The sequence below is a fragment of the Anser anser genome (genome assembly GCF_964211835.1).
Source record: "Anser anser genome assembly, chromosome: 1".
Taxonomy (NCBI): Eukaryota; Metazoa; Chordata; class Aves; order Anseriformes; family Anatidae; genus Anser; species Anser anser.
In genome coordinates this window covers 99,398,556-99,417,546 of record NC_139720.1, presented here as the reverse complement: position 1 = coordinate 99,417,546, position 18,991 = coordinate 99,398,556, and the positions used below count along the sequence as shown (strand labels likewise).

At 50.8% G+C, this 18,991-nt stretch overlaps 2 protein-coding genes across 5 annotated transcripts in view; one reads left to right on the top strand and one right to left on the bottom strand.

The window, feature by feature from the left end:
* The first annotated feature begins 681 nt into the window (after positions 1-681).
* On the top strand, positions 682-16,236 carry POPDC2 (popeye domain cAMP effector 2). 2 transcript variants are annotated; one of them, XM_083811962.1, is made up of 4 exons: positions 682-2,434; positions 4,674-4,782; positions 7,147-7,528; positions 11,429-16,236. In XM_083811962.1, the coding sequence occupies exons 1-4, from the start codon at positions 1,944-1,946 to the stop codon at positions 11,509-11,511; spliced, it is 1,065 nt and encodes a 354-aa protein (XP_083668088.1). In that variant the 5' UTR covers positions 682-1,943; the 3' UTR covers positions 11,512-16,236. The 2 variants fall into 2 exon arrangements, with proteins under 2 accessions (XP_083668088.1, XP_083668087.1); XM_083811961.1 differs by having other exon boundaries at positions 683-2,434; positions 7,147-7,666.
* Positions 14,325-18,991, bottom strand: part of PLA1A (phospholipase A1 member A) — a 17,247-nt gene continuing 12,580 nt past the window's right edge. For all 3 annotated transcript variants that reach the window (XM_083811906.1, XM_083811907.1, XM_083811908.1), the window contains 2 exons: positions 15,428-15,592; positions 14,325-14,465 (listed from right to left, as the gene is read on the bottom strand). In XM_083811906.1, the coding sequence (XP_083668032.1) occupies positions 14,381-14,465; positions 15,428-15,592 (250 nt within the window). In that variant the 3' untranslated portion in view covers positions 14,325-14,380. The remainder of the gene's footprint in view (positions 14,466-15,427; positions 15,593-18,991) is intronic.

Genomic DNA, 18,991 nt, shown 5'->3' with positions numbered 1-18,991 from the left:
TGCTTCAGTCAGCAGGATTTATCCCTTCTCTTATATAAGGGACCACTGGAGACAATTTTTCCTGTTTCACTTCACCCTTAACAGAAGCATGTTTCTGGGTGGATCGTACTTACCCATGTGCAAAGCTTAATTTGTGCTATTTCCTTACCACATGGCAACTGGTTAAGCTTTGCTGCTCTTAGGAGCTTTAGTGCTCCATGTTGCACGTGGCCTAGGCATTGTAGAGATAAATCGTACTATCCAAGACCAAGATGAATTCTTCAAGGCTGCCGTAAAGCATTGCTTGAGCCTCACCCAGTCGATAACGTTATTCCAGAGCGCTATTAGTGGAAGAACTGATTGTGTGTCTTTAAGTGGATGGTGCCAGTGAGAATGGCATGTTAGGCAGGGCAGCTGCGAGCTCGTCCTGAAACACAACCACCCTTGAAACCCAATCTCTACTCCACTGACCCATGCAAGCTGACTTCATACTGCTGACTGACCGTGCCGGTTGCGTCAATGCCTGAAATGTAACTGCTTCCTCGCAGTGGGGGGACCCTGCCTGTATGACTGATAGCACGGTACTTGAAGCAGGGGAAAAGTTGCATTTACGCATCTTTTCTATGGCTGACCGTGGAGAACTGAACTCAGCAGGTCCCCCTTGTACCTGTGTCCTAGGCCACCTGAGCTGAAAGGGTTTGTGTTTCCTCCTCGTGGTGAATGAAGCCCCAGGGGAGTTATGAATGACTGTAAAGAATTACTATGGGAGATGTTTCCCCAGGAGCTTACCTTCTGCCAGCATCTGTGCTACTTGTTTTAGTGGGGATGAAAATAGGAGACCTGCGCAAAAGCATCCTTTCTGCCATATATGAGATGAAAATGCAGCTTGAGAGCCTGTTATCTGTGGGGTGAGAGTCCTCCCTCAGCTGGGATGTCCCCGCAAAGCACGCTTCCCAGCGTTACGCTCCAAAACTTCTAGGCAGCACGGTCTCCTCTTCATGATAGATAAATCTGGGTCCCGTTTACTTTAACTCTGCCCCTTGCACTCACAAATGTGCTTCTGTGCTTTACCTCAATCCCCGTGGTCTGAAATGCCCTGCCGGATGGAGCTGCCCCATCTCCGTGGGGAGGCTGTGCTGCAGAGCCTGTTGTGGGGAAATCCTTCCCACTGACCCGACTCTCTCTTCTTTTGCTAAGTTCCTGCCATCGCTACCGGTTGCAGCGGGAGAAGGAGAAGGCCTTTCTCCTTTTTTGTGCTGCGTGACTGTCAATCCCTTCCAGGAGAGTGCAGAGCAGCGCTGAGCCCCGCGTGCGGCTGGAGTTTGCAGTGATAAAGCTGGTTGTTTTCCCTCTCCTCGCACTGCCCGGCTTATCTGGGTGCCTGAGTTATGTTAAGTGGCGGGTGCGTGCCTGCTCTCCGTTCCCCTCGCTGCTTTTGCTCCTTGGATTTCAATTCCAAACATGGTTATCCCTCTGGGGTCCCTCTCCTCGCGGCTGCCAAGAGATAGACATACCGAATCCAACCCGGGCGCCCTACGCTCCCCTCCCCGCAGCTCTCACGGGCTCTATTTTCACTGCCAGAGGGCTGGCGAGAGGGGCAGTGCAACCAGATCTCCGTCCGGTCCCGGAGTATTCCAGCTAATGGCCTCTGCTTTCTCTTCGACTGAACTCTTTCGGCCTCCTATTTGCCAGCTCCGTTTCCCTCTGGTGCGGCTAGGGAGGGGGCCGGCCTGATCTGTGAGCCACGAAGAGGGAAAAACAAACGCTTCTGGGATTTTCTAGGCGCGAAAACGTCCAGCAGTGCTTTAGCATGTTGCTCTGAAGCGTGCTGCCGTGGGACCCGCCGGCACTGAGGAGGAGGAGGAGGAGGAACAGCCTCCCAGCAGCTCTGGTTTCAGACCTCTTTGCGTATGACAATAGTTTTTTAACGCCGGGCAGCCAGGGAGGGTGGGCAGCGGGGCAGGATGAGCGCCAGCAGCCCCTCTTGGGACCAGGCTGTCCTCCAGCCTCCTGCGTGCGATGCCTGGAAGGAGCACATGGAGGGAGCAGCCTACCAGCTGGCCAGCTGCATCGTCCTCCTGGGCTACATGGGGGGCAGCGGCATCTTTGGGTCCCTCTACATCTTCGGCCTCCTGGCCCCAGGCTACTTCTGCTATGCCCTGTGGGGCTGGCTGAGCGCCTGCGGGCTGGACGTCTTCGTCTGGAACATGCTGCTCGTCTTCGTCTGCCTGCTGCAGCTGGCTCACCTGGCTTACCGGCTCCGCAAGGACACCATCCCCGAAGAGTTTGACCTCCTCTACAAGACCATGTACCTGCCCTTGCAGGTGCCCCTGGAGGTCTACAGGGAAATTGTGAAATGCTGTGAGGAGCAAGTGCAGCCGCTAGCCCGAGACCAGAACTACGCGGTGGAGGGCAAGACGCCCATTGACCGCCTCTCGCTGCTGCTCTCTGGCAGGTAAGGACCCTCACGTTTCTGAGCAAAGTCTGGCAGAAAAGTGCTGTGGCTTCCTCTTGTGGTTTTGCCCCTCTGCAGAAATTAGGGTGGTGATCCTTTCCTTCCTCTGAAAGGGCCCTGTAGTATGCATCTGTCTGTTGCTTTTGTTGTTTGCTTGTTTGTAATTTGCTTTTGGGGTTTGGCTTTTATTTTTTTTCCCTAATATAAATTAAAATATTTCAGGGAATGGTTTGCAGCATCAAACAATATGTGGTGGAGCTGCCAGCTCAGCCTCACTTGCGATAATGCTGGGGGGGTCCTCACCTCTTACTCTGTGATTTTATTTCTAACGGGAGCAGACCTGGAGCCTAAAGGCTGAGAGAGAGTGTTTCTGAGGGCAGGAAGGAGATGTCTGAACCTGTGGCCTCTGTGGGTACCAGACACACCTCTGTGATGTGGGTGGCCAAACACACTGAGCAGCAGTCTTTGGTTCACCTGCTCGCCCCGGCCAGCAGCACTAAGGGAGAGGCTCTGCTCCCTGTTCCCAACACCTGAACCCTCAGGGCTCTGAATTTTTTCACTTTGAGGCCATTTCATCAAAGAGTGAGTACACCCCTCTACTGGACACCGCCTCATCAGGCTTCATTCCTTCCTTGACTCTTACGCTTTCATGCTATTCCTTCCCCCAGACCATCAAGGAGGACCACAGGGACCTGGGGATGGTTGCAGCTGACTGCCTGCAAGTCACATCCTTTTGATTCTTTTTGGTTATTGACTGAACTGTGCTGATGAAGTACTGGCATTTGTTCACCTGAGAGCCTGTGGCATGCCTCTATGCCTCTTTTCCAGCTTGCAAAATCCAAATGCAGAATATAGTAGCAATATTATCTTCCCAGCTGCTGTCAGGCACGTGGCATTAATGTCAGGTGAGAGTGGGAAGGGAAGGAGACCTGCAGGTGGGAGCAGTGCTGAGCTGTGAGTGTCTCACAAGGATTTTCCTTTGGGAAGACGAGCCCAGCATCACCTGGAGCTCATAGTTTATTGCCGTGGTCCGTCCTCTCTGGTATGAGGTGAGGGGGTGCATGAAGAAGAAAAGTTGTACTTGCTCTTTCGGTGTTTGTCCTTTTTCTTGGGATGTGTTAAGACTATCTTGGTAACACTGAGCAGTGCTGAATGTCAAAGCACTGGGAGGAAATTGGGTACGTGTATTTCCTTTACTTGCCTTTCCCTTTACCAAACCCCCCTGCTGAGCAGCCTGCACTGAAGCGCACCAAGTCTGTAAATAAAATCCATGGAGATGGGATTGGATTTGCATTTCTTGGTACCCACTCTGTTTCCTTGTGAGGCCCTTGCTGACCCTGCAGAGCTTTGTTGCTCTAGAGCTGAGCAATAGCAAGGTAAGGTGGGCTTGGGAGGGCAGGACGTGCCTGAATCACAAAGTCTTGCAGTCCCTGACCTGTCCGGGCAGCACATCTGGCTGGCAGTCACCAGCGACCCAAGCCCTGTGCCTCCTGAAAGCTGGAATTGCCTGTGAGCATCGTGCAACTGGGGAACGTGGTGACAGGAGGGAAGAGGCCCCAAATCATGCAGCGATGTGGTGGCACAGAGCTAAGAATAGAGCCTCAGTGTGCCCTGCCGCTGCCCGGGGCTGTGCAGTTCCCCTCTGCTATGCAGTGGGGCTGGGTGGGGGTTCGATCTTGGCATTGTTAGGCGGTTGTAGCAAAAATAGGAGAAAGTCATGCTTAGAAGGCAAAGAGGCCAGGAGAGGTTGAATGATAATGTGCAGCAAACTATGGGCTTGCAGCGTGGTGTGCAGGAACAACGGCCAGCGGGATTTGGGGGAAGGGTTCCACGGCATCCCAGCCTAGAGGTGGGGATTGCCCTCATACAGCTCTGAGGAAAGGAGGAAAATGCCAGCAGAAAGAGCCACAGTCAGGCTGAGAGGTACTTGAAAAGCAGCAGCCTCGCAGGCTGAGGAGTCCTGGTTCAGGACCAAGCATTGCACCTGTGGGGGCTGGCTGCGTAGCAAGCAACAAACCAGGCAGATTACAGGGCAGTGAATCTCATTTCCGTGGAGCAAAGGGGTTGAGTCCCAGAAACTGGAGCACTTTCAGCTGTCCCAGAGGGGACCGGGGACGTGTGTGGCAGGGAGAAAGCCTCTCCTTGCTGGTGGGACTGGCTCCTGCGCACGGTGTGATCACGTTCATGGGGTGCCTGCTCTGTGGTCTAAGCCTGCCTATCTCTCCTGTCCTCTCTGCAGGGTCCGAGTGAGCCAGGACGGGCAGTTCCTCCACTACGTCTTCCCCTACCAGTTTCTGGACTCTCCAGAGTGGGAATCACTGCGACCCTCTGAGGAAGGGACTTTCCAGGTAAGCCCCCGACACCAACACGTTCACCCCAATGTGCAGCTGGCCGGCCGTGCCTCCCTGCATAAGCGTGGCAAAACGCGGCAGTGATGTAAATCCATAAATATCCCCTTTCTGATGGTGATGTGTTCGGCGTGGAGAAGCAGAAAGGCTGATTCACGCCTGAATATGGTCCTTTCTGAGCACAGGAATCCCTTGCTGAGAGGCCAGACCAATTCTTATTTGCAGCAACTGAGAGGGTTTTGCTCTTGCTGTCAACACCAACGTATTTGCTTGGCTTTCCTTCTGGAGGAGATTACTCAAGCCCACATCTCTCTGCCTCTAACTCACAAGCCAGGACAGGCTGATCCCTATCAGGATGTCAGTCCTGAGTGTGCCAGTTAGGGCATACGGGGAGGGACTTTTCTAATCCCTTGGGAGCGTGGGACAGCCATGAGGGAATGATGATGCTTTCTTACAAGAACAGCCAAGTTCAGACTTGGCTAAGCCGGGGCAGCTCCCCAAATCTGCTTTCCTTGGCTCTGAATTCGGCCTGTGTACTGTGTGAGGGGGCTCATGATGGCTGGTCCTGAAAGCTCTGCTGCCACCACTGATCACGGTCTTGCAAGAGTAACGGTGGCAGTCGGAGGCTGGCCGTGTGACAGTGGCACAGGGCTGCAGGTCCTGAGCAGAAATTGAGATATCAGGCCAAGATAATGGGGTAGGTGAGGGCAACAACAGCACGGCTGTGTTCTGCTCCAGGCTTCAACCCAGCAGCAGATTGTTGCTGGCTCCTGGATGGTGTTTGCGTAAGAGTCGAGCAGGGAGAATGATACCCGGTGCTCCTAGAGGGGAAATTCTCCTTCTAGGGTGGGAAACAGGCAGCTGGATGGCGTGCAACCTGAGAAGACATCTGTATTGCCCTCTGAGCTAATTTCTGTGGAACTGACTGTTCCCAGAGCTCCTGAGCATCCTTATCTGTGGTGTGTGAGATAGCTGGGGAGCTCCTGCTCTGCAAGATGTGGCTGGTTGGGGAGGTCAGTTGCGCCAGACACTGGGGTGGGGAGGTGCTGTCCTAGGTGGGGAAAGGCTGCAGCAGTGTGCCAAAAATGCCTAAAACCTCGTCTGCTTACTGAGGAGCATGAAGAAGTATCAGGCTGTGTGAGACCAGCATTCAGCAGGTGAGACTTTGACAGGTCCTTGTTCCTGGCAGGACGTTTCTCTTGACACCCACGGTTGGCCATGGTGACGTGCTACCTTTGGCAGACACACTAGTCACTCTTATCCGAGTAGTTAATAAGACTCTGTGGCTCATCTCAACCTTATCCCCAGCATCACAATCATCTGGGTTAAAAAACAAAAAAAAAGGGACATTTGATTCTGGGGCTTTGCTGGAGGAAGGTATGGAAGGCTTCTCTCATCCAGATTTTCCTCACGGTCACCTGGATCGAGCAGTTTCAGTTCCGGGCCCACTGAAAAGTGGCAGAAGCTTGACTCACTCCATGAGGAGAGCTGGTTTCCTCATGCTTTCTGCTTTGGCCAGATCTTCTTCCCACAGAGCTGCTGGCTCCCAGTGCCCACAGGAGTCAGGTTTCGTGGCTGGCACGTTCCTCCAGGAGCTCTGGTGGTGCTGGAGGTGTTCATGAGCGAATCCTGTCCTGCTGCCCTGGTTAGGAGACAGCTTCTGTGATCACAGCTCACCTAATCCCTTGCGGGAAGCAGAGGGTTTCGATTGCTGCACCAGAAGCTGGTTAGGAAAAGGACATTCTGCTCGTTGCGGTTTCCTTGTGACCCTTAATCCCGCTCACCTTGGCCTGGGGAAGTTCTCGGGTTTTAGCTCCTGTATTTCTTTCATACAGCAGCTGCTTGCATGGCAGTGGCGTTGGATATCAATCCCAAGGACACGCACTTGCAGCCAAGCTGTGTTCAGCTTCCCAGTGGCCCTCTGTCATGGTGGCAGGCCAAGGAGACCCCTGGGTATAGAGCGAAAGGGAGCCCCCAGGATATTTCTGTTCCGACACTTGTTCGCATGCCGGTGTCTCCATTACACTCGGATGTTCTTCTTTAGCCCAGGAGTGTTTGACCCTTTGTGTGTTTGTTTTATTATTATATTTATTGCAATATACAGTCTTGTGGTGTGTATATAAATGTTTATTATTGTTAGCCTGATCTTATAGCTAGCAGAATAAATGGCTGTAATCTCGTTGGCAAAACCCAAAGCAAAACAAATGTTCTCTAAAAACCAACCAAAATTGTTTCCTTGGGGAAAGGAAATCAGCAGTGGGTGAGGTCGTATCTGAAGTGGTTCTCCAGCCCCACCATCCCCGAGGAGAGGTGTGGGTGACCCCGGGGTGCTGGGGCTCACTCCGCTCCCTCCCTGCCCTGCAGGTCACGCTGACGGCCGAGACCGACTGCAGCTACGTGACCTGGCCGAGGCGACGGCTCTACCTCCTCCTGAGGAAGGACCGCTACGTCGCCCGCCTCTTCTCCTCCCACCTGGGCTACGACATCTCGGAGAAGCTCTACTCCCTCAACGAGAAGCTCTTCGCCAAGTTCGGCCTCCGCTTCGACATCCGCTTGCCCAGCCTCTACCACGTCCTGGGGCCGGCCTCTTCCGAGGGGGAACCAGAAGAGGCTGAGGAGCTGCAGCCCACGCCGCCGCCTGCCCACGGACCCGCTGGTGCCTCCGAGGCCCCTCCGCAGCCTCCGCCACCACCACCGCCGCCAGCTCCGCGCCCCCGGGCCTCCCGGCCCGAGAGTGACCTGCTGGGTGAGGACTCCACCAGTCTTGTCTTGGAAGATTTTGCTGAGTTGCCGGGGTCTTTTATGGACTATGTGAGCGAAGGGGAGTATATGAAGTGAGGGCGCACCCGGCACGGGCACGCGTCACCCCATGTGGCATCCCTGCGTAAGTACCCGCCGGCGGCAGCGAGTCGTTCCCCGGCCTCTCGCCTCTGCTTGCCGCGGGCTTGCTCCTGCGCAGAGCTGGGGAGGAGTGCAGGTGGCTCTCCTGGGGTCCCCAGGGGCAGACCCCACGGCTCTCCTGGGGTCTCCAGGGGCTGGGGTTTGGCAGAGCAAAGGCTGGTGGCCACCAGCACAGGACGCTTCTCTGCTGACATGGAGGCAAGTGTACAAGCAGGTATGAACACCCACCACACATCCCTTTTTTTCTCCAAGGAAATCACCCAAAATGCACCCCTTGATTGCCAGGTGCACCTATTTGGTCTTAATGGCACCAGAAAGGTCTGTGACACTGCTGTGAGGTCTGCTGCGCTCTGCAGCATTTTTCACTGGCTGCCACAGAGAACCCCAGGACTTGTCCTTGATCTGTGTGATTTTAAGCAAAAGGAGGGTAAAGGCTTTATTCCAGGCATCAGTTGCACAGTGAGGTGGAAGGACCGATAACCTGGCCATAGGAAGCTCTTCTCTGCCCTGTCCTCTGTGCATCTCCCCAGGGAGGTAGAGGCACTGTAATGGTGTCCGAGCGGGCAGGAGGTACATGAGCTGCCCACAGGGACAGCACAGACCCAACCTGCTCACTACAAGGTACAGCTGAGCCTGGAGACACTCCAGTGTTGAACTGAGGAGGGTATCTGCAGCTGAGAGAGCAGACAACCAGGCATAGGTTAAACCACCTCCAGGGCTCACCGCGGGTTGATAGTGGGGAGCACTGTGCATCATTGTTCAAGGTCTGCAATGAGCCTGGGGGGCTGGCAGGCTAAGCATTGTTTTAACATGCCCCCAGACTCTGCTTTTTGGTGAGTGGGAATAAGATGCTTTCCTCCAAAATGCCAGCTCCTTACTCTGCATGGGGGAAAATCCCTAGGCCTGGGGGATGTTGGAGCAGAGGAGCAACGCAGGTGAACAGAAATAGATGGTAGGGTGGCTTGTGCTTGAAATTCAGATCCAAATGGCCGAGGGATAAATTCCATGCTGAGCTACTTTTAGCCAGCTGCTGCACGCCAGCTGCAGCCTCCAAATGTGCATTCCTGCCCCCGCCGAATAAGAGCTGCTTTCTGACATCCAGTTGCCAGACACTAAGCCCGGGATTGGGATTTCTGTCCTAGAAGAGACCATTGCATGAACCCTGTCTGCGTGGCAGCAAGGAAGTTGAATATAGTTTTTGAAAGTAGTGGAACTGGAAGATCTCCCTGGTTTTGTACAATTCTGCCATGAGTTGAGTCATATTCCTGTTCCTGTACTGCTTCCATGCCTCCAGACTTGAAATCTCGGACATGGCAGAACTGGCCAGGAAAGGAACAAGCATGTCTGGCTTTCCTCGAATTGGATAAAAAATGAGCAAGAGCTTTGCTTAATTTATCTTTATTAAAAAAAAAAAAAGCCAGAAGGCAGAGAGGAGAAAAATAAAATCTTCACTTGTTTTCTGTCTGCGAAGTTCTATTAATGTGACAGTCCCTGGTAGACTGCTGGTGATATGAACTTGCAACTTTTTCAGTCCTTACTTGGAGAGGCAGGAACGTGAATCATTTATGAGACAGCCATCTTCTTAACTGTCAGGCATTTCTGTTGAGCGGACGCAATCAAAAATAAGTGCAGTTAGTGTCGTAAAGGGGGTAAAGTCACTTTATATGCTTTGCTTGGATGTTGTCTTCTCAGCACAAGGATGTCCATTCTCAGGTCATTGGCAAAGTTCTCCTGGTTGATTAAGCTCAGTATAAACCAAATTTTCAAATGCAAAAAAAAAAAAAAAAAAGAGTGGAGGGAAGGGGGCAAGGAACACCGCAGCTTTTTTTTTTTTGGCTTTTTTTTTTTTGTCATGAGATAATACTGTGATCATGCATGCAAGAGGTGGTTGGGTGCATTAGGAAAAGCTTGTGGGACACAACACAAGGCTATGCTTTCTTTCAGTTTCCTTTTAAAATATGCTGGGAGCTTTCCTCTTTCCAGATCTTATGAATGAGGCAATATCGATGTGGGCTAATACTTGGAGTAGAGAGCTGTGATAAAATGAGGATGGTCTTTCTTGTCTGTCAGTCTGAAGGCAACAACCAGCATGGCATTTTTATTTCTAAGGTAATTAGATGAAGAAATGCAAACTCAGTGTAGTGAGCCCATCACATTGGAAGGGGACATCCTTGTTATTCTGCTCATGTCTTAGTATCCCAGTTGTATCCCAATTGCATCACCATCCCAGCAGCACACCAGCAGTTGTCACATCAGAACTCTGTTCCTCCATGACTTGAGTGCAAAACAAACAGCAAAACTTGGTGACAGAGAGGAGCTGCGGTCCTCTCCTGGCCAGGCACTAACCACAGCCCAACAGATTATCTGAGCAGGCCTGTCGTGGCCAAGGGAAAGCACTTTCATAACATATGCTTTAGAAGTGGTGAAAACATTAATAGTAAACAGGGATATTCCCTGCAGTGTCATTGTTTGAAGTACACTATAGCCACGATCCCGGCAGTCAGAGCTCCCCCGGGGCTTTCCCCTGTTTTGAGCTCTCATCCGGCTCCCCAGCAGCTTCCAGCCTGGGTAATTACCTTCTGGCTCTCTAAATTCCCCTTGCAGAAGTGCTTCTGCGTACCACCTTCCTTATCACTGTTGCAATAGCCACCTTCTGTGCCACAGTGCAGAAAACAATTTTTGAATCACCACAGTGCTGTGAAGGTCACAGAATCATCTAGGTTGGAAAAGGCCTACAAGATCATCAAGTCCAATCATCAACCTGACCTACCAAGTCCCATCACTAAGCCATGTCCCTTAGTGCCATGTCCAGGTGTCTCTCAAATACCTCCACAGATGGGGACTCCACCAGTTCCCCGGGCAGCCTTTTCCAATGCTTGATCACCCCCTCTCTGAAGAAATTCTTCCTAATGTCCAACCTAAACCTCCCCTGCTGCATCTTGAGGTTGTTTCATATGAAATTTTCATGTGAGATGTAGTGACCTGCTATACTTACCTAGTTCTTGAAAGAGTTTCTAGACTGCTTATGAATAAGACAGACTGTGCTATGATGAGCACGTTCTTTCTGAAGAGGACAGATATTTCAGTAACTTGCCTGTTTGAAAGAGACAGGTTCAGAGATTCTGTTCAAAACTTGCTTCAACAGCGTACTGCTGTATATATAGCTCAGTGCTCCTTTGCAAACTAAGCTTTATTCCTCATACGCATCTTCAAACAACCAAAAGCCACCTGCCTTTCCCCCCTTTCATGACACATTTGCCCTAGCCTGTTGCTTTGCAATGCTTGCAATATGCAGAGCTGCTGCTACTTAGTTCTGTGCAGTTGCATCTGCGGGCTGGCTTCTGTCTGGTGGGTGAGACGGATGGGTGCTTGTTGACCTGTATCTCAGTATCTGAGTGAGTTAGGAACTGTTTTACACCTGCTTCATGAGTAAAACTAAAGTTGCTGTGGGCTTTGTTTCACCGGTATCAGAGGATGTGCTTTGAAGAGCTTCGTTTTTGTTGCCTCAGGTGGGTGGGTAACCTCATTTACTGATTTACCATGTGTGGAGGAATTGCACAGTTTTGCATGCTAATTTCAGAGGAGAGGGGAGAAGGAAAGGTAATGGTGGGCTCCCTGAGGTTTGTGTGTTGGAAAAGTTTGGAAGACAAGAGTTATTCCTGTGATAATAATGGTGCTTTCTTTTTTTGTCTCTCTCTCTCCTCCCTCCCATTTTCCTTCCCCCTCCACTGCTTTCCTTCTGCAGCCTCTGGAAACCTCCAGAGCTACCCCAACCCTCTCTGCAAAGGACGAGCCCCCCTGGCTCCCACTCAGACCCCCGAGCTCTAGGGAACAACAGGCTGTTTGGATCCCAAAGCCCCTCCAAGGGCACGTCTGCTCACTCACGTTTCTGACCAGATAGACACTCTTTGACACGCACCGAAACGTCTGCCCGCACAGACACGTACACTCAGGAGCACGTGAAGCACGCGCGTGGGACTGCAGTGGCACTCCAGCACCTCCCACCCCACGATGTTCGCCTGGAGCTGCCGGCCCCAGGGAGCTTCCCTGGCTTGGTTTTTATTCCGAAGTGTGTCGGCAGCTCCGATACCACAGCACACCGATACGGCTGCAAGCGACACAAGCCTGCTCACAGGATCTGTGTTCCCTTTCGTTTAATGATTCCCATTAAAGACAGAGATGAAACTGTTGGTGTTTGAGGATTTGGCTAGGGAGATAACGTTGTCTGAAGGATGTGAGGTGGTCTCAAAGCATGGGAAAAAGGACAGTGGAAAATGGTCTGCCTGGTGGCTTTGGTAATGGGCATAGGATAGAGAGCATTATATGGAGATTTGATGTGATGCATCTCACTGGGCATCCACTCTAGTAAGACCAGAAATTCCCTTTCCAGGAACTAGTTTTCTCACTAATGGCAAGCACCACTTAGTGAAGAAGTTACCAGCTTCTGGTGAAGAGGCTGTTTGAGTTGATTCTTTTGGAACAAGAAAGGCAGGGAGCTGTGACTCAGGTGAGAGGGAGACCCTGAGATGGCGCTTTTTTTTTTTTTTTTTTTTGTGCCCTGTGGGGCACACACACAGTGAAGAAATGAGTGAGTGCAAAAGGTCTCTGGGGAGAGCAGTCACTGGTAGGGAGAAGAAAGTGCAGTCTTAGATGGAAGTGTGAAATTGGAAAGCCTCTTCCATGTTCAGCTGCAATGAGGTTTGGCTGGTGGGCTTCCCCCACCATTTCCTCTTTTAGGGAGTCACAGAGATGGAGATACCCATGGAGAATTTCCCTGTCCTACAGCTCCTGGCACAACCCAGCTTGGCGGTGAGGGTGGGAGCCTCTTCACAGCAGATATTGAGGGGTGGAGCAAGGAGCGTTAGGCCCCCCAGCAGCATGCACAGGGCAGGGTGATCTTCAGCATCTCTTGGCACAGACACACAGGGGCACAGACACCCCATGTGCTGGGCTGGGTTTTTGTCAGGCTTGGGCTGTTACAGGCAGCCCTGCCTGCCTGGTGCTGCTCACACAAGGGCTGTGGCCTGGAGGTAGTTTGATGTGGCTTGCAGATCTCCTCCAAGTGAGATCTGAGCCCTCGGGATCTGGTACTTGTTGAGGTCTGGAGAGGCCTGTGGAGTGCTGGGTATGTGGGATCCACAGTCATCATCACTGCATATGCTGCTTCTCACTCTGCTCGCCTTTGCTTTCATCCCAGGATGGGACAACGGGGCTGCCCAGGCCTGAGGATCATCCTGCTAATGGCTGTCACCACGGCCAGTCACTGCACTCTCTTGGTTGTACTCCAGTCTTCAACAAGAAGCTCCTGGAAACCCTTCAGTCATGGCACAATCTAATTGGGATCTCTGCCAGGTTGTCAGTCTGGCTCTAGCCCTCTCCTGAGTGGACACTAGAGATCATTTGTTAATTAGCCTTCCAAGCAGCCACGTGGCAGGGTCCAAGAGTTGGGATGTGAGCTGAGGGCAGGAGGTAACTCTGCAGTGACAATGCCTAGTGGAGTGACAGCTCATGCAGAGTGACAGAGCTCTCCTCAAGGCAGAAATGCTTTTAGCATGTCCCTTTCTCTTGACCATACTGTTCTTGGTGCACTTTTGTGTTACCCAGTAAAGCCAGTCCAGGGAACGAGTGAGAGTGGTCTACAGGGTGTGTAGCTGGGGGCAAAAGTGATGCAAGACTTGTCGCCTCTTTAATTTGCAGATGCATCAAGGTGGTGGAAAACAGGTAGGATGGGTAAGGGCTGCTTCTGTATGTGTCTCCTTGACATTTTAGTCTTCTACCAGTGCTTTTCCAGACATTTCCTACTTTTCCATGTCTGAAGGGCTGTGCTGAGTTCCTGGGACTAATTTGTTTTAGGTGGTCCTATAGCTACAATACTCTGATGTCCTCCTGTTACCGTCTCTTCTGGACAGTTGTTCAAGGCAGTGCAAAATTGCATGGAAGAGCACTCTGAGCTTCTGGTGTCTGCTTCACTTCACGTGAGCTTCAAAGAGAACAAGCCAACAGCCTGAAGAGCTGCACCAGTACTGTCATGAGATGGAGGTCCACTCTGATAACATGAAATTGATAGGTTCTCACTCTGAAAGCATCTTGCAGGTGGTGCAAGTGAGTTCTCCGCTAAGGAAGTTGCCTAAGCAACTAGGGATGTGGTTTAGTGGTGGACTTGGTAGTTAGTCTAGGTGATGGTTGGGCTTGATGATCTTAAGGGTCTTTTCCAACCTAAATGATTCTATGATTCTATAGCACCTCCCAGTTCCAAGGCTAAACCAAAACTAAACTCCCCTTGCTGAGGAGAAGTAATACTTCACACCTTTACTATGAAAACCTCAGGACACTTTAATAAAACACAAATGAATCATCCCAGTACTCCCTGTGTAGAAAGAGTGATATCATCTTCTCCTTTCACAGAGATTGAAATCTTGTGATTAAATGACTTGCCTGTCTCTTTCAGAGCTTGGTACAGAATCTGTGAGATAAAAGTCCTAATTCAGTCTTTTAACTGGGAAGTCTTGCTGCAACTGCTAAATCTTGTACTCACTGATGTACTGCATGCTACTTTTCCTTGACATCCTCTCCTGAATGCAGGAAGTAAAAAACCCACGTGGTTCTTTGATGAAAGTATCATCCGTGAGCAGAGAGAAGCAGTAGGTTTAGGACTCCTTCCCAGTTTTGGGTATGCATCCATACTCTGAAAGCCATGCTAGGCACATGCAGCAGACAGCTGGTAAGAGATGTCCGTGTTGCCGTAAAGAGTGATGTTCCAGGGCAGGCAGAACATGGTCCTGCTGTGGGAAGAGCACGGGGAAGTCAGGCTGTGTTTTAGCAGGCAGGGGTCACTATCCTGACACACGGGCAAACAAGCTGCTGATGGACCTCATGCTGCTTTGCAAGGGTATGGTGGACACGGTGCTAAGCCTTGGTTGGGCTGAATCAACTGGAGGGTGGTCTATTGGGCTGTGCCTTGCACCTTTCTGCCACCCCCTCCTGGAAGAACCCTTGCTTCTCGGAGTGCTCCCGGTTTTGTGATGAGGGCAGTTGTGATCCTGTGCAACTCTGCAGCTTCCCACCCACATCGCAGCCAAGTCCAGTGCTTCCAGGGGTGTAGGTTAGCACACCTTCGAGGCAACATGTCATGCTGTCCCATTTATAAGTGCCAAAAAGCCATGTATTCTGCCTGTCCATCCCAATTTTGGGATGATAATGAGGCATAGTCCTTATGCTCAAGTGTTTTTTTACATAGGAATGACTATCCCTATCTGGGCCTGTGATATATTTTGCTGCCTTGTGCCTGACTCTCCTTATAGCCCATCAGAACAGAATCTGAATGTGAGCCAGTGTCCTTTCTGCTTCTGGGTTTCCCTGCTTTGGAGTGCATACCAGCTTGCTTCAGCCAGGAGGCAGCATAAGAGTCAGCTCAGAAGCAATATAGGAAGGGTTTAATGCGTCAGTATAGACCCTGCTATTTTGCCCTGCCTGTGAGAACTTTGGATCTGCAACAGACCTGGTGAGAATGTTGTATTATGGAGAAGGTCATTTTCTCTCTCAGGATGAGAAGGACTTGGCTGCTTCAACTCTGAAGAAGGTAGTTACGGCTGAAGGTATATTCTTATTATATGCATAGGGACACAGAGGGGTGGGAGAGACCTCTTTACACACTTATCAGAGATGAAGAGAGAATGCATTGGTATAAACTACAAGCTGCATCCCCAGGCTCAGTGGATCCCTGAAAGGTATTCCTGTGACTTACTTCTTATTGAGAGGCAGTGGGGCTGCACAGAACTTGCCGACAATGTGTGACTCATCCTTCCTCCAAAATCGGTTCTTGGGGAGATACTTGAGCATCACAATGTTTATCTCGCAGAGGGGAACCTTGTGAGCCAGCAGCCGCTTGCCCACCTCCTCCTGCTGAGGTCTGCAACGCAGGGAGAAGAGGTGAGGGAGAGTGTTCAGTCAACCTGAGGATGCATCGAAACACTGGAGGAACCTGGGGTATTAACATGAAACCTTCACATAAATAAAAGACTCATCTGTCAAAATAGGGCATTACATGAGAGTCTGCAACTGAACATATTCTTACTGGCCTTCTCTCCATGCTTCATCTCTGTAGTCAGGAACACTTCTGTATAAAAATGCTTCCTTCCGTCACACAATTGCAAAAACTGTTCCCACTATTGTGTATAGATTGAAATACTACCCATATTGCTATAGAGAGGTAAGTGGTAGATAAGATGAACATTTATGAAATCGTGGATGGCACAGTTTGGAATTGATTATTCACCTTTTATGCCAGTACAGGAACTAGAGGTCATCAAATAAAGTGAACAGGTGGTAGGCTTTAAATGACTGCTCAGTGCACAAAATACCGTTCTGTTCAAGCTGTTAAAATCCTTGCTGTGGGATGTTGTGGATGCTAGGAAGTTTATATGACTGCACAAATCATAGGAGGGGTCTGGATAAGTTCATGGAACACGAAAGTGTTGGGAGGTAATAAAGACAAAGAACTCTTCTTTGGCTCTGAAGGTCCCTGAGATGCAATAAACTAGAAATTGGGAAATAGGGAAACTACCTTGGCAAAGTGCTGCTGCATGCCTTTTTATGCTCTTCTCTAGGTATTTGCTTTTGACCATGTTGAAGTTGGGGTGCTTGGATAGATGGACCTTTGTGTGTGCCTATGTTCTTTGCCAGGTAACATGAACTGAGGAAAGCCAGAGGCTGGGTAAAGAGCTAATGGTCAGAGCCCAGTGGCAGACTGTGTGCTACGAAGTGGTGCTGCCCAGCCATTTTACATACGTGGGCTGCTCCCCTTCCATGGAGTCTGTCCTCTGGGCCTTCTTACGCCTGGCCTACTTGGCACCTCTGGGAGCCTGGGGAGCATCTACTCCCTTGCACCACTGAATAATGTGCAGAGCTGACTCATTGAAATCCTAGAAGCATCTGGTGACTGCCTGCTCAGAAACGTGACAGTAGGGAAAGGGGACAGGTGACAAAAGGGTCAGGAAGAGGCTACAATTCTGCTAACCAGAATTGCCCCTAGGAGTGGGCTGATGGCTGGACTCGATGTCCTCCTAGGCCAGAGTGCCCAGCCCAAACCAGTGCACCCAGTCCCTTTCTTAGAATACAGTGGTAGATACTGGAGGTTTTGTGTGGCTGGCATGAAGCTGCCAAAAAATGAGAAGTGTCATGAAATTGCAGCTATAAAGTTGAATAATAGATGGCAAATGGAAAACTGAGGGGAGGCTGTCCCTTTACTGCATATTTTGCATGGGCAGGATGCAGCTGTGCTGTGGGACAGGGGAGCACAGTTAAGTAAGCTGAAGAAATGCACTGCTGGGACTGACGTTTGGTCAGAGCCCACACCACGTTTGGATGCATGTGGGACTCTGGCTGACTTCAGAAGTATGTTTCCTTGGCTATGGAGGATGATGGCATGTTACACTGATGTGTAAGCAATGCCAGTGCAGCTGGGAAAAGTGCCCTGTAACAAGTTCCTTACTCTGTCAGCCCCATGGCATTGGGGCTTGGGGACACATCTCTCGAGGGCACTCTGAGCAACATGTGTGTGGGGTAACGGCATCTTGAGGAGTGAGATCAGAATTGATTGAGAGAGAAGGTCAGTGTGAGTCAAGGAATGAGTCACTCGTTGAAGGCATGGGAATGGTCGGACACTCCCAGGTCCCTGTGTGGTTCCTGGGAACCACGGGACGACACGCAGGTCAGATCACTTGAAATATTCAGTGACCAATCAGTGTCTGAACTGCGGCGTGAGAACCTACAAAAGATGTCTGTTTGACTCTCTGAGCTTGACTGTACTGGAGGGTCGAGCTTTTCTTGGAGGTGGGGGAAGTTTCTTTGCTTTTTGCTACAGTGTGAGTTATAAAGGATATCTTCACTTCCACTCCCAAATCTGTTTATTGCTGTAAGTGCATTTTTCGGTTTAGTCTCCTGCTTCTTTGGAGGGCACTTAAGTGATTAACACAGCTGCTGCCCTCCCAGGGCAAGGGTGTCCCTGGATAGCTGTAACTCTGTCTCATTAAAACCTGAGAGTACAGTAAAGCCATGGGATTGCCTGCCTGTGTCACTTCCCCGGGCAGCCTTTCTCTCCAGTGTTCACATGCCTCCTGCTGGACACGTATCAAGCACTGTATCCGACAGCTGCAAAAGGAAGTGCCGCAAGTTTTCCTGAGAAAACCCACGGGCCCTGACTTGATCTGGGTGTTGTTATTCCCTCCCTTCTGCAACTTTGGTAAAGGCAGATTTGGCCTGCGAGTTTCCAGGGCTGCCTTTGCTTCATGGAGGGGCTGGACAGACTGAGCTCCATCAATCTGGAGTATGAACTCCAAATTGCAGTGTTAGGCTGGAAATCCACGATCAAGCAGCTGTGTCATGCTGCAGAGCACCCTACAGCAGGCTTTCCCTTCCCCAGTTCTCACCCCTACCTCCTGGTGCACGCGACCAAAGCAACACCGTTAGCATCAGGTCACAATCTTTTGCCTTAATAAGGTCTATGTGGGATCCAGTACTGGGACCCCTTTTGATCCGAGGAGAGCTGGCTGAGGTCTTTAGCAGGCTGCTTTCCCGCTTCCTGAGGGAGCCAGCAATATTTGCTGTCTGCAACATACGCAGCAATTAGCTGGATGCCCATATGGTGCCTACCAGACAACCACAGTGGGTAGGAAGGTGTAGGAAGAAGTGACAAATAATTTTTTCTGGGGAACTTCTCTGTGGTGGGGAGATCCCCCTGATGCAAGGGCTGGGGGAACAGGGCTCTGAGTCTCGTCTTTTAATTCAGGTATGGTTTGGAGGACAGCGTTGTCAAGCGAAATCTTACTGTCTACAGATGCGGTCTTGGTCCCCTGCTCACTGAACATTTCCCCTACAATGGGAGCATGGGAGCTTTGCTGCGTTACTGCAGAGACAAAAAGCTACTGAACACATTTCTGGCTGTGCAGGGATGCACTTGTTTCCTCTCTGCGGCTGCTGTCCTAATGGGCATCAAGAGAAACATCTGAGCCATGATGTCCATCAGTTTGGAACCTGTGGTGGATAGGGTCTTGGTGTAGACAACTCTGTCTGGCAGAGTAGGATTAATAACTATCTGGCAGCGACTGTCATTTGAATCAGCACCAGGCAAGGGTATGGCGTACAAAAGGAACTATTGTAGCAACACAAAGGTAGGCAAATCTGGGGATCCTGGAACACACCTACTGCTTTGTGGACTTGTGGACTTAGCCAGGGTTAACGAATAATGGGAACACATACCTGATTCCTGAGAGCATTTAAGGTAAATGTGGAGGGATTCAAGAAGAAAGGT

Coding starts and splice junctions, on each gene's coding strand:
- POPDC2 (XM_083811961.1), top strand. CDS start 1,944: ATGAGCGCCAGCAGCCCCTCTTGGGACCAGGCTGTCCTCCAGCCTCCT. Junction 2,435..4,673: donor TCGCTGCTGCTCTCTGGCAG/GTAAGGACCCTC, acceptor TCCTCTCTGCAG/GGTCCGAGTGAGCCAGGACG. Junction 4,783..7,146: donor CTGAGGAAGGGACTTTCCAG/GTAAGCCCCCGA, acceptor CCTGCCCTGCAG/GTCACGCTGACGGCCGAGAC.